Raw genomic sequence first — 15339 nt, forward strand, 5'->3', positions numbered from 1 at the left:
TCCATTTGCGCATCTATTATCTCAACTAAAGAGGGAATATTCTCAAGCCTATGCACGCAGTCCTTCAAAGTTAGGGAAGGTCCGTCAACAGGATCCATGGGGCTTTGCCTCCATGGTGGCCACATTTTACTGGGGCCTTGCTCCCAGCTGGCGTTTTTCCTGTTTCCAGGTCCCTTTTACCTTACTTTTACTAGTGATTGTGGCTTCCGGCAGCTCTCCATTCTGGAATAATGAATATGGTAGGCTCTTTTTTGCAAGCAGCATTTCACATTGCTCATTTATAAAATGCAAGGTGTTTTTGTGCAATATAAAACATTAAGTCAATTTGCCTACGGTTTATAAGTAGTCTTTAAGTAATTTCTAATCTTTTGCAGATCAGGTGGAAAATTCCTTCTAAGCCTGACTGCTTAAGTCTTTCTACTGTTTAGAGTGTTGAGTCAATTGGATATTCATATTAACAAAAATGAATTTTGACTATTATAATGAAAATGAAACAATAAAGAATTTCTAAGAAAGAATAGAAGAATATTCTCATGACCTTAAGGTAGACAAAATCTTATTCAGTGTTCCAAAAGCTCTGAACATTGAGAAGTATAAAGGAGAAAATTGATTAAACACCATTGAAATGAAGAACTTCTCATTATTAAAAGTACCTTAAATAAACTTTGATATTTTCACACAGTGGAATACGTTTATGAGACTTATATGATTAGAATTATACCCAACAACCTGAATGAATCTCACACATCTAACACTGAGTGAAAAAGGAAATCTATAAAATTATATACCATACAATTCCATTTGTATAAACTGGCAAAAACTAATCTAAAGTTTTGAAAGACAGAATAATGGCTACCTTTTATCTGGAAAGAGAGGATAGGAGGGCAGCTTCTCAGATACTGGTAATGTTTGATTTATTTATCTGTGTGTTGATTACATAGGTGTGTTCACTCAGAAAAAAATTCTTCAAGCTGTACATTTATTATGTGTGTATTTTTCCATCTTTATATTATATTTTTAATCAAAAAGTTTATATGCATTAGAATATGTATAGAGCAGACTTCCTTTTGTGTAGAAAAAGGATATGTTATTCATACATGCTTGCTCTCTGCGCGTAAAATATCTCCCTAAGTTATGTAAGAACCTGATACCATTGGTTACTTAGGGTGATGAAAGCCAGGATGGAAGGGAGGCTTTTTTAGATCTGCTTAAGATAAGTCCATAAGCCAGGCACGGTGGTTCAGCCTGTAATCCCAGCACTTTGGGAGGTGGAGGTGAGAGGATTGCCTGAGCCCAGAGGTTCAAGACCAAACCGGACAAGACCTCATCTCTACAATAAATCACAAAAGCTAGTCAAGTGTAGTGGCATGCATCTGTAGTTTCAGCTACTTGGAAGACTGAGTCAGAAGGATCGTCTAAGCCCAGCAGGTAAGAGGCTGCAGTGACCGTGATGTGCCACTGCATTCCAGCCTGGGCGAAGAGTGAGATTCCAACTCAAAAAAAAAAAAAAGATAAGTTCATAAAAGATGGGCACATCCTACACTTCATGCTTTAGAACTCCTGTAAATGGTGCTTATTCATTACTAATTTTTTGTTATTATAAGAACATAACTTGATGTATCATTTGTACCTAAGTTTAGGTAAGATTTGACATGAATTAAACTGGTAAAATGAAATCAGTGGTATGTGTTCCCTTAAAGCTTGCAGATATGTGAATACATATTTCAGGAACTCTGCATAGCATTATATTTCCATGGTAACTGGGTCAATGGGGGTGCTGTTAGCTGAGGACATTAACTTGATCACTCTGGAAAAATTAAGTAATTCAGGTGCCAAAAAACTAAATGCATCTGCTCACTATCAGCATTTAGCAGCTGTTACCAATCAACATGGAGATTTTGTTGAGGTATGAGGCACTGATATCCGGGAGTCTATGAACAACTCTGATTTGTCATGCTGCGGTTTTGTCTCTAGGCTTCTCTTGTTTAGTATCACACAAATGGCTTTTATGTTGCAGTCAGTGAATGACAGGTGTTCTACCTCTGCTTGCCCCATCCTCTACCCTTGAAAAGATTGGTTGTCATCAGGATTATTTCTTGGCAAGCAACCACCTGACATAAATAAATTCTTCTGATTGGTATAGTTGACTGCTTTCCTTTGCTTCTGAATTAAAATAAACATGTTTATTTAAATAATTCTGATTTGCTAACCACCCAGAGTAAGTAGAAATGACTGATAAAATACACAGATTGCTCTCTTATCTTTTCCCACTGTTTTAGCATTCTTTCTTAGGTGATTTGTTTGTTTTCAGATCTGTTCTATCAAGACCTTTCATATTCCAGTTCTTCTAAAAGCATTCTGTCTGTCTCCCTCCGATTTGGTCTTGTATGTGGTGGTGTTGTTCTTCCTGCCAGTCATTAAAAAAACAAAACAAAAAAAAACTGTCTACCTGGCTTTAGAACAAGAAATCATCTGATTGAGTTACAGTTGTTGCTTTAAAAAGAAATTGTTTTTAATGGTGTAAACAGAAAAATTTTAGTTTAGAAAACTAAAAAATGTTCAACTGTGTATACTGTGTATATGCTAAATCTTTTTTTTGTTTGTTTTTTGAGTCAGGGTCTCACTCTGTCACTCAGACTGGAGTGCAGTAGCATGATCATGGCTCACCGCAGCCTCAACTTGCACAGTTCAGGCAAGCCTTCTGCCTCAGCCTCCCAGGTAGCTGGGACCAAAGGCGCTCACCAACACACCCAGCTAATTTTTTTTTTTTTTTTTTGAAGAGATGAGGTCTCGCTATGCCATCCAGGCTGTTCTCGAACTCCTGGGCTCCAGCAATCCACCCACCTCGGCCTCCCAAAGTGCTGGGATTACAGGTGTGAGCCATCATGCCTGACCTGAATCTTTTATTAGTCAAATTTGTCTTTTATTTCCTATAGTCCTTCTATATATGATTTTGCTTTTTATATTTTTATTTGTGTTACACTGTTATTTCAGTGGAAATTTCTGAACCATTTCCAAAGATCTTCCTTAAAAAGGACTGTGTATGATAGGATGTGACTTCTTAAACTACTTACTTACATGCTCTCGCATGTAACAAGAAGAGTATTAAGTTCCTTCTGGCCTAAATAGGAAATGATTATAATATAGAGATGTTATTACCTGCTGTATCTTCTTGTTATATATGTTTGACCCAGAAAGAATACAGAATCTTTTTGATGTTCTTGTATATCTTGCAATTTGGTGGACCCGGGAGTTGCCTGTTGCCCAGCTCCTTGCATTTTCATTGATCAAGATGTTCTGCTTTTCTCCTTTTCATATTGTCATAGGTGGAGGAGCTGCTGATGGCCATGGAGAAAGTGAAGCAGGAACTGGAATCCATGAAAGCAAAGCTGTCCTCTACCCAGCAGTCTCTGGCAGAAAAGGAAACTCACTTGACCAACCTTCGGGCAGAGAGAAGGAAACACTTGGAGGAAGTTCTGGAGATGAAGTAAGTGTTTGCGGTCTATTCTTCAAGCAGATGCTGAGTAGAAATACTCTCCTCGCTACTCTCATCTTGTGGCTCCATTTATTGCCCCAACCCAGTTAGCCCAGTTTTAATGCTCACTTGTCTTTCTCGCTCTCCAGAAAACATTTGGTCGAGGATGGAACAAGTCCTGGTCAAATATAATTCTTTTTGCCTCTGCTTTAATGGATTTTAAGTTCTCTGGAATATATGTAGGTAGTTTGCCACAAGTTTTTCTTAGTGGTGATTTGTAGAAAAACAGGAAATACTGTGACCTGTGTCTAATTGCCTATCTAAAATTCCTAAAACTCCCTGGAAAGGTCAGGCAAATTGCTGGGGACTGTTGGTTCTGAGGTCACATGATGACTAGGCAATTTTTAAACCTATTTTTTATTGTAAACATTTTCAAGGTACACAAAAGTAGAGAGAATAGTATAATGAACCTCATATACCCATCCTCAAGATTCAACCATTATTATTTTTCTATACTGGAAACCAATTTTTACAAACTTGTCACATATAACGAACTTTGCTGTTATATCACTTTCCTACTTTCCTACCTCTTGTGCGTTGTTAAGATTATAATCCATTGTGAAGCATGTGTATGTCTGCTAACACATAACAGATGCTTCTTTTTCTTCTCTGTGACCTTCTGTTTAGAGCAAGCATGTCTCTTTTGAAAATCAATAACACTGTCTCCTTTACTGTTCCCAACCCTTACCCTGACCTCAAGGCCTTATTCTTATTTTACTGAAACCAGGCCTATTCTGGGATCCTTCAGTTGCCTTCACTATGTCAGCTATTATCTGTATTTTTACTGTTTATTTTCTGTCTCAGAAGAGAGGTTGTTTCTCCTTCATTAAACCAGCTTCTTATCCCTATCACAGATTTTAAGCATGAGTCTTCTCCTCTGCAGTCTTCCTCAGTCTGTTCTCTTTTACACAATCCTTATTCACTTTCTGTTAGCTCCTCTGTGTGTGCATAAATACACAGTCTATCTTTGGACTAAAATAAGCAAACTTTTTTCACCCTAACTAGTATCTTAATCTGGAGTTGCCTCTTCTTTCTGCTACTTTGGACTATCAGTAAACTTTGAATACCTGCATAAAATAACAGCAAAGGGTCTTGCCATAATATGTTAGCATGAGTTTTCATGGAACATGATTATTGTAATATGTAATAGCAACCCAAGAGTTGTGGAAGCAAGTGGGTCACAGTGCAAGGGTAGGAGATTTTACCCCCTCAGAAGAGCATTGCAAGTGATATGCTCTTGGAAGTAGTGAGTTAGTGAAACCAGAAGTAGGTTGACCTACTGGGAAAATAAGGAGAGGTTAGAGTTCTGACTATCTTCATGAGAAAAAAGGTTGCAAATATACTTGTTAGGAGCATATTTGATAGGGGCCTAAGACAAGTTTTTTGTCACTGGAGGCAAAATTCAAAACTTGCTCTTTTGGAAGTAAAGTAGTAGATACAAATCTTTGGTGGTAGAGAGTAAGATCAATCAATTTGAAGAGGCCTAAGAACCGTTCCTAAAACATAGTGGGAGATAGCTAAGAAGAAAAATCAGGTCCCAGAGTCACTAAGAAAATGGAGGGAGGATGGAGAGAATGTTGGAGAAAGCAAGATCTTACATGTGATATTCTTAGGGAGAAATAGACCTTGTTAAAGCACCAGTATGTAAGTTTTGCTTTGTTTTCTCTAAGTACTCCACTCATCAGATCTTTCCCACCCAATTCAAATAACTATTGGAGCAAAAGAGTATTACATGTGTATAAGAAAGTCCCTTTATTATTAGGACTTTGAGATGAATTGAAAGAATATTTTAAAGAATGCGTGAATGAAAAGAGAATTTGTATGATTTTTCTTTTTTTTCAGTACCACAGTACAAACTTTATTATGAACTTCCCTTGCCAAGTTTGGCAATTATATTTGTAGAAAATACTGTGATTAGCAAAACTGTTATTGGTAAGATCAAATCTCACACAATAAGACATGGGATAATTAGATACAGAAGAAATGTATAAACAATGTAAGTTTCAAAAAGCAAGCATTTAATAAAAATTCTAGAAATAAAGTATTAAAACCTGGTTCTGAGGGATGACCACTTTCTTAAATCACCTTTTTAAGGTAAAGATACTCAGGATATATTACCATGCCATCATAATGTTCTTAGTCAGATTTTCCTCAAGTTTTATGTCATGCATGTTGTACTATCTTAAAGTTTTAAAAACATTTCTTGCTTAAATTTGCACTTAAATTTCCCCTTGTTGTCGTCTTTCATTTTCATCTTGTAAGATGCTTATCTAATACCTTCCTTTAAATAAAATATCTCGGTGCTTTCAGGCCAAATTCTTTATTCATATATTCTATTGAGAAAGTGGCAGTTCTTAACTTCTGTTTAGACCAACCTTCATGCTTCTACCAAGAGCAAGGAATGACAGTTATTCTTTCCTCTAGAACAGTAATTTGAAATCCTAAACTCTTTAAAACGTGGACCTCTAAAGTCTGCCATACAAATACATTGTTCCATAGAAATTCTACTAAAAACTGTGCAATTAACCTAAGTGTTATTATACACAAGACACTATAAATGGCATATTATGAGTTCTGTTACAGTAAACTTTCAGTTCTGTTTTCACTGTGAAGCTGACCAGTGGAATAGTGTTTCTTCTATTATATTCTGGACTCCTCTTCTTCATATTATAAACAAGTTCTGCTGATTATCTGGCCTGGGTTTTGGTGTCTCAGTGTCTTACAATTTGCTCAGAATTTACTTTATTCTGTTGTTAATGTAAGGAAGTTTATTCCCTCCCAGTAGCATGATATGTGCTTCTAATTATTCATGGTGACTAGTATATATATATATAGTAACTTCTTGCAATAAAAGCCTGAATCTGAGTTCTAACTCTGCCACTTACTAGCTCTATGACCTCAGCAAGTTATTTAACCTCCGTATGCCTCAGTCTTCTCACTTTCAAAATGGTAATAGTTGTTCCTATTTCCATAAGAGTTTTCTTGAGAATTAAATTTAAAAATGCTGATGTATTGAATTAAGAACAGAGTCTGGCACAGAAAGCACTTAATATACAGCTGTTACTAGTTTGCTACAAGATTTTCCTAGTGATGATTTGTAGGAAAACAGAAAATTATTTATGTAAAATTTCAGAGGAGAAAGGCAGTATCATCCTTGTGACTATTGGCAATAACACCAGATTTTTTACTCTGTAGTCATTTTGGGACCCACCATATATTAAAGGTTTAAATTATGTAATTACTGATAAAATGAACAAGCAAAATAACTTGCTCAGTATTACTAGAGAACTTGAGAGGTAGGAGTATGAGGGGAGTGCAGTGTGCAGAGACTGAAACATGCCTATGTGTGACTCTGGACCTATAATAAGAAATGGTCTTCCCTGTGGAAAAGGTAGTTGGCCCATTTGTATAGAAAACTCTTCAGTATAGTACTAGAATAGTCTGGTTTTCTGACCTCATCAAGCCAAGACAAATGAATTAATAGTTCTTTTCCATTCTTAGCATTTATGATTGTACTTTTGAGCGTCTGTTACAGATAAATGGTGGCCATGAGTTTGGGGAGATGTAAAACAGTTCACTTGGTGGCCTGCCAGTGGTTCATTAGAAACATTTGAGTTGGTTAGCCAGCCCTGAAGAGAAGGAACATTTTTATTGGCAGATCCCACAGTGGTTCTTCTTTTCCTTATGCTGTGGTTTTGTTAGCCATTATTTTTTTATTCCACTTTTATGTTAGCCTCTTTCCCTTAAGAAGGGAAGGATGAAAAGGAGCAGGGGAAAAATAATAAAATAACAACTGTAATAACTGTAATAAATTTTAAGTATCAGTTGAGGTCATGAAGTTCACTGTGAAGAATTCTAGATGAGCTTGTTCAATCTCCACTGCTGTGCACTCAAACTCCTCCTGCAGTCCCACCCTACATTAGCATTCAGAATAAAGCTTAAAAGATTCATTTTTCATTTTTAATAGAATATTCGTCAAACTATGAATTTTACTGCCCTGAGAAATGGTTTGGTCAGGAAAGGGGTGGCAGACCTTTTTGGTTTCTTCGAGAATCCAGAGTTTTTCAATGGATAGCAACCTGTAGCCAGGCAGTTTTAAGTCATTCAAAGAAAGAAACCCAAATAGTAGTAGGATTGAAACAAATCATTGTATTGGTTGGGAGCTTAAAAAAGAAATAAGGAATTATAAAATAAAAGATAGTGTCAACACACAGGTGAAAAATAAAAGTATTAGAATCTCTTGAACTAACTAGACAAACATGTTTAGAAGACTAGTATTCTCTTGAGATGAATAAAGCTGGCAGAGAAATTCAAATATCTATGGGTTAAATTACATACTCATGGGATGTTTTTTTTGGGGGGGGTTGGAGTCTCACTCTGTCACCCAGACTGGAGTGCAGTGGCCGCTCCCGGCCACCGCAGCCTCGACCTGCTGGGCTCCGGCGATCCTTCCGCCTCAGCCTTCCAAGTAGCCGGAACTACAGGCGTGCGCTACCATGCCCGGCTAATTTTTATTTTATTTTATTGTAGAGATGAGGTCTCGCCTGCCCAGGTGGGTCTCGAACCCGCGGGCTCAGGCAATCCACTCACCTCAGCCTCCCAAAGGCGCGGGATTACAGGCTGAGCCACCGAGTCCAGCTAAATTATATACTCATGGGATGTTTTTTGGGTACAGAACGGTCTCCCACAAACATTAAATTTTCATTTGTAGCTAAGAAGAGTCCTGTATGATAATCTGAATTCTGACATTTAAAAAATTCTTGCCTTTTAAGGGAGAAAAGTAGAATGCACTTGGGATGAAGAGAGCTGTAGAAAGTAGCTGTTGGAAAATGTTTAGGCTATTTGGGGATAGTATAGTTGGGCAATCAATCTGTTATGCCTTAAATAATTAAAATTAAACTGTATCTTAAATTATTTTACTTCCTGATATGCTTTGGTATTTTATTTTGAAATTTTTGTAGAGTTGCTAGCATTCAAAAATATCTCACTTGGGGATTTATGACATAGTCTTCCAAATTAACCACAAAATTGTAAATAGTTATCCAAATTATATCCTAGTAATAATAAGGGGAAAATAGACATTGGAATGCATTATAAGATACATAAGAATATGTGTACTTTTTGCAAAGCCATAGTTATTTCTAATTCCACCAAAAGTCTTTGTTGAGTCATTAGGCATATGATAAAGGACTTTCACTGGAGTTGGAAGCATTTTTCTTTCAGTGGCCTAAAATACTGAGGTTTAAATGTTTTTTAGGAAATCCACATAAATTTATGTAGATTTTTTTTACACTTGAATTGGAAAAGAAAACAAAATTGGAAGGACTGGTACTAGTTAAAATTATAAAGCAGAGTTTATATCTATAATCGACTATTCCTTGGAACTCTAATTAGCTCTAATTCTGCCCCTCTTTTTTCCACCCTCATGCCCAGCACTCTTTTACTGCCCCCTTATAGAATCTATGATCTGGACTATCTCTAACATTTTTACATAATTGGAGTTAATATAGATTAGTTGGGGGCTCTGAGTTGTAACAGGACAGTGGTGGAAATGGGTTTACTAAATATAGTAATTATTGGAGTTCCTTATTTCTTCCTGCCACTAGACTTTGGCCATGATGCTTAGCTTCCCGCAAGATGAAACATGAGGATTACAACTCTGTTTTCCTCAAGTGTTTTTACTTTCTTGTGACGTGAATTGGAATCAATTACAAAAATAATTCTGAATGTCTCTTCCCTTTCTCTCCCTTTGAAGCCTAAACTCATTTTACATTAAGCGTCAGACATAAATTCCAAGTAGAAGAAACAACATTTTTTTAAAAAATTATCTTTTCATTAAAAAAAAAAAAAAGCCTCTAGTGGCTGGAGTAATCTCTACAATGCAAGTAAAGAACTGAACTTTTCAGATAAAGTCCCCAAAGTCTCTATCTTTTCTAGCTCTTAAAATTAGTTCTCTCCCTCTATTAATATATGGTCTGTGTGCAGAAATATCCTCACCTGTGTTAGGATGAAATTAAGAAAATCTGTCATTCTCATTCTCTCAAGGGGAATGAAGTAAGATTATTGTTCTACTTTTTCCTTATCTTTTTTTTTTTTCCTCTCTGCTGGAGGTGTAAAGTTAGCTCTGATCCCTTTGATAAATGTAACTGAATCAATTAACAGGTTAATTATATTAGGTAGGTGGTAACCTAATTAACCTAATTGCAATACCCATTACAAGAAAAACTGTTATATACCATTATGGTAGTTCTTTTGTTTTGTTTGGATTTTTAAAAAATCATTTTCCTTTCAGGATGATCTTTTTCAGTGTCTCCCAGAGCATACCATTTGCTCTGCAAATATGTAAAACTTTACTCAAGCTGTGAATGTGAAAGATAGCAGTCCATTTAATTATAAACTTTTCTGTCTTAGGACTCTGAATGAAGGAGTATTGGATGATGCTCTGTACAGCAAAGAGTGTGCTTACACTTTGAGCCAGTTTACCTACCTATAAAACAGGGATAATAATACTTAGACCCACCACATAAGATTGTTATGAAGATCAGATGAGATAATGTAACAAAAACACTTTGAAGTTGGTAAAGCTGAATGCTTGCACACATCCAATTTGTGTTTCATTATTTGCATCTGGAGAAACTACTTAACTTTTCAGATTTGCAGTATACTCATTCAGATATGAAAGGGTTTCATAAATCTCTAAGATCCCTATGGATTTAAAAATTATATATTTCTTGACCAGGTGACCTCCTGAGGTATCCTGATTCTGTACTGTAAGTGCTCTGAATAAATCAGGAAGTAATTTATACATAAATAGTTTATTATGGAGAAGTTGGGGGCCAGATGTCTATGATTCTTGGCTGAGGACTAGGCTACACACTCGCTGGGTGAGACACTCCTTTTTACTAGAAATTAGTTGTGATGGAGGTGAGAATAGAATTGTAATGTAAGAGATAGAGCAGTGCTGAGGAATTTGGAGTTTCAGCCCAGCCAAAGTGGAGAAATCCTTGTTAACACTTTAGGTATCTAGCTGAGATAACAGAAAAGTTAGGTGTTAGGAAGTGGGAACTTGCCCCGATATAAAGCCTATAGCAGACTCAGGCCAAGAACACTTAAAACGAAGCCCCAAGTAAGTCTCCAGGTAGACAGAATTTGGAGGATGAGTCCCACCAAGATACCAAGATAGAGGGGCCTGGGGAATGCCCTGAGCTTTCAACAGATCAACCTAACAAAGGATAAATTCAAGACTATATAAGTTCAAAGAGTCAACTATTAACTAAACAGTGTACTAGAATAAAAACCACTGCTCTCAAGCAGAAAATAATGGAGCCAAAAACATATTATTGGTAGTATTCTATATTGAACTTTTTTAAATCTCCAGTCATGCAAAGAAAAATAGCATATGACCTATGGTGAAGAAAAGCATGCAGTAAAATCACATCATAGGAGTCCTATTCGATTTAACAAAAAAAAAAGACTAACTTTGCTCATATAAATATGCATCAAAAAATTAAAGGAAAATGTCATGTTGATGATGGAACAGATGGGAATTCAACAGAAAAGGGAAAACTATTTTAGAATGGAAACTTGAGAGCGGAAATAGAAAAGAAAAATTCACTGGATGGTCCTAATGGCAAATTAGAGCTGTCAAAAGAACTTTCAAACAGATCAATGGAAATTATTCAACCTATAGAATAGGGAAAGAAAGGAATTTCACAAAATGAACACGCCTCAATGACTTATAGGACAGCAGCAAATGGATTGATATGGGTAATTGGAGCACTAGAAGGATAAAAGAGTGAGAAGGAGGCAGAAAAAGGTTTATTAAAAAAATGACCCAACTGTCTCTCTAGTGGGATTTAAAAGCCTAAATCTTTGTTTTACAAATTCTAGATACTGAGTGAAACCAAGCAGGGTAAATAAAAAGATAATCACAACTAGAAATATCACAGCCTGATTGCTGGAAACAAAATGTACAGAGAAAAAACAAAAGCAGCCAGTGAAAAAGGCACAGTAAGGAAAGGGAAGCCTAATAGCTGAGTGTTTATTAAACACATTGAGGGTCTGAGGAAAATGGAGCTTCTTTGAAAGTATTGAAGAAAAATCGTTAGCTTAAAATTGAGTGACCAAAGAAAGCCATCCTTTAAAAACTGGGTTAAGTAAAGATATTTTCAATAAATAGGAAAAGAATTTATCTTTAGAAAACACGCTTATAAGAAACACTAATGAGTGTTCTTCAGGCTGAAGGGAAGTAAAACCAGATGGAATGTGAATCTAGAGAAAAAAAGAAGAACACCAGACTTGGTAAATAAGGTGATATCTGTAAGAGAGAAATTTTATTTTTCTTACAACTTTCTTTAAAAATTGACCATTTAAAGCAAAAATAATAACATTTTGAGATAGAGTGTATAATGTGTATAAAAGTGAGACATGATAACATCCCAAGAGATTGGAGTAGAATTCTTCTGTTGTAAGGTGGTTACATTTGTGAAGTAGAAAATGTGAAGTGTTCAATTTCTAATCTAAACAGACAGATAAGATGCATATTGTTAGCTGTAGAGAAACTACCAAAATAACAACTAAAGACTATCAACTTGACCTATCTAACATTTATAGAATACTACACCCAACAACTGAAGAATATACATGCTTTTCAAGGATAGGGGATATTCACTAATATAGACCATATGTTGGACCATAAAAGTAAGTCTCAGTACATTTCAGAAGACTGAAATGTGTTAGAGTTGTTCTCTAACCACAATGGAATTAAGTAAGAAATTAGTAATAAGGTATTTAGAAATGCCTTAAATGTTCAAAAATTAGATAACAATTCTAAGTACTGTGGCTCAGAGAAGTCATAAAGAATGAGAGAATTATTTAAAACTGAATGAAAATGAAGATTCAAATGTGAAATTTTGTGTTACACAGCTCAGGAAGTGCTTAGAGTAAAATTTATACTAATGCCTGAATTAGAAAAGAAGATAGTTTAAAATCGGTGATCTGAGTTTCTACACTAAGATAGTAGGAAAAGAAGCAAAGTGTAAACCACAGTAAATAGGAAGAAGGAAATAAAGATAGCCAAAATTAAGGAAATAGAAGACAGACAACACAGAAAATTCATCAAATCGCCCATGATTCTTCAGAGAATCAGTACAATTGTTAGGAATGATAGGTACCTAATAAGACAACAGAGGGAAAAGGAAGGCACGTGAATTGCCATACCTAGAATGAAAGAGGCTCTAAAGTAATTTAAAAGACTAGAGAATATTTTAAGCAACCTTACACCATAAATTGTATAAATTAAATGTAATAAATTCCTTGAAAAATGCAACTTATAAAAAGTTGTGCATAGTGTAACACAGAAACATGAAATGAGTACAAGCTGTTGGGGAAAATGGTGCTGATAAACTTGTTCACACCTGTAATCCCAGCACTTTGGGAGGCCAAGGTGAGAGGATTACCTGAGCCCAGTAGTTTGAGACCAGCCTGGGCCACTTGGTGAGACCTCATCTCTACAATAAATTTTTTTAAAAATTAGTCAGATGTGTTGGCATGCACCTGCAGTTCTAGCTACTTGGAAAGCATGTTGAGACTACAATAAGTGTCAAAAAAGAAAAGAAAAGAAAAGTTACAGTTAACATCATATCTAAATGACGAAAGCTGAATAGTTTCCTATTCAGTATTATATTGAGATCCTAATCATGCAGAATGGAAGGGAGAGAAGATAAAATTCAAAAGGAAATAGTGAAACTGCCTCTATTCACAGACAACATGGTTGTTTAAGCAGGCCATTATAGGCGTATCTCAGAGATACTATTCAGCTCCAGACTACCGAAATAGAGCGAATATTGCAGTAAGGCGAGTCACACACATTTTTTTGGTTTTCCAGTACATATAAAAGTTATATGTATGCTATGCTATATTCTGTTAAGTGTGCAATAGCATTATATCTTTAAAATGTGCATTATTTAAAAATACCGCTAAAAGTGCTAATGCTCATCTGCGCTGTCAGAGAAATGTAATCTTTTTGCTGATGGAGAGGCTTGCCTTGGTTGACAGCTGCTGACTGATCAGGCTGGTGGTTGCTGAAGGCTGGGTTGGCTGTGGCAGTTTCTTAAAGTATGACAACAGTGAAGATTGCCTCATCAGTTGACTTGTCCTTTCACAAAAGATTTTTCTGAAGCATGTGACACTGTTTGAAAGCATTTTACCCACAGTAGAATTCTTTTAAAATAGGAGTCAGGTATCTCAGCCTGTTGCTGCTTTATCAACTAATTTCATGGACTATTCTAAATTCTTTGTTGCCATTTCAACAATGCTCATTGAAGCTTCACCAGAAATAGATTCCATTTCAAAAAATTACTTTCTTTGCTCATTCATGGGAAGCAAGTCCTCTTCTATTTAAGTGTTATCATGAGATTGCAGCGGTTCTATCACATCTTCAGGTGCCACCTTTTTTTTTTAAGTTAGTGTCTTTCTCTGTTGCTCAGATTGGAGTGCAGTGGTGCAGTCATAGTTCACTGCAACCTCAAGCTTCTGAGCTCAAGCGATGCTCCTGCTTCAGCCTCCTGAGTAGCTAGGACTACTGGAGCATACCACCATGCCCAGGTAATCTTTTTATTTTTTTGTAGAGGTGAGGTCTTGCTATGTTGCCCTGACTGGTCTTGAACTTCTCAGGCAATCCTCCTACCTCAGCCTACCACAGTACTAGGATTACAGGTTTGAACCACCACACCAGGTCAACCCTACTTCAAATTCTAGTTTCTTTGCTTTTTCCACCATATCTGCAGTTACTTCCTCCACTAAAGTATTGAATCCCTCAAAGTCATTCAGAAGGTTGGGATCAACTTCTTTCAGACCCTTGTTAATGTTGATTTTTTGACCTTCCATGAGTTAAAAACGTTCTTCATGGCATCTTGAATGGTGAATCTTTTTCAGAAGGTTTTCAATATTCTTTGCCTAGATCCATCAGAGGAATCACTATCTATGGCAGATATTGTCTTACAAATGTATTTCTTAAATAATAAGATTTGAAAGTCAAAATGACTTGCTTGACCCAAAGGCTGGTAATTTTGGGGATGTTGGAAATATTGCAGGAATTAACACACTGTGTCAGAGAAACATGAAGTGAGTACAAGCTGTTGGAAAAAATGGCGCTGACGAACTTGCTCAATGTGGAGTTACCACACACCTTTAATTTGCAAAAAAAAAAAAATAGTATCTGTGAAGAACACTAAGATGGGGCATGCCTTTATATAAAAACCTATTGTATTTTCATATAATAGCAACAAACAAATGGAAACTGAAATTTTAGAAAATCTTATTTACAATAATTTCAAAATGCATAAAATACTTAAATTCAACAAAAGTTGTACAAGGTCTCTACATGGAAAACTACAAAATGTTACTGAGAGAAGTTAAAGAGCACCTAAATATACTGACAGACACTATGGTCCCAGCTAGTTGGGAAACTGAGGCAGGGAGATCACTTGAGCCCAAGAGTAAGAGGCTGTAGCTCACTGTAATCTTGCCTGTGAATAGCCACCATACTCCAGCCTGTGCAACATAGAGAGACATTGTCTCTAAATAAATAAATAAGCAAATAAATGAAGTCAAATCTCATCTATGATTTGTATTGTCAAACTTTAAGATACCCATTTCCCTCAAATTGGTTTATATTTGCAGTACAATCCGAGTAAAAATCACAGGAGGCTTTTTGTAGATATTGCCAATCGGATTTTATATTTTATTTTAGATTTTGCAGTGAATCTATGAGTAAACCAGTTTTGAAAAAGAACAGAATTGTA

General features: G+C 36.0%; 1 protein-coding gene across 1 annotated transcript in view; it reads left to right on the plus strand.

The window, feature by feature from the left end:
* Nucleotides 1-15339, plus strand: part of LOC103255025 (ELKS/Rab6-interacting/CAST family member 1) — a gene marked incomplete at its 3' end in the record, with an annotated part of 346229 nt that overhangs the window by 244323 nt on the left and 86567 nt on the right. The window contains exon 14 of the mRNA XM_021709939.1: nucleotides 3327-3487. Coding sequence (XP_021565614.1) covers nucleotides 3327-3487 — 161 coding nt within the window. The remainder of the gene's footprint in view (nucleotides 1-3326; nucleotides 3488-15339) is intronic.

The sequence above is a fragment of the Carlito syrichta genome, unplaced genomic scaffold (genome assembly GCF_000164805.1).
Source record: "Carlito syrichta isolate Samal-C Ts95f unplaced genomic scaffold, Tarsius_syrichta-2.0.1 Scaffold287765, whole genome shotgun sequence".
In the NCBI taxonomy this organism is placed as follows: domain Eukaryota; kingdom Metazoa; phylum Chordata; class Mammalia; order Primates; family Tarsiidae; genus Carlito; species Carlito syrichta.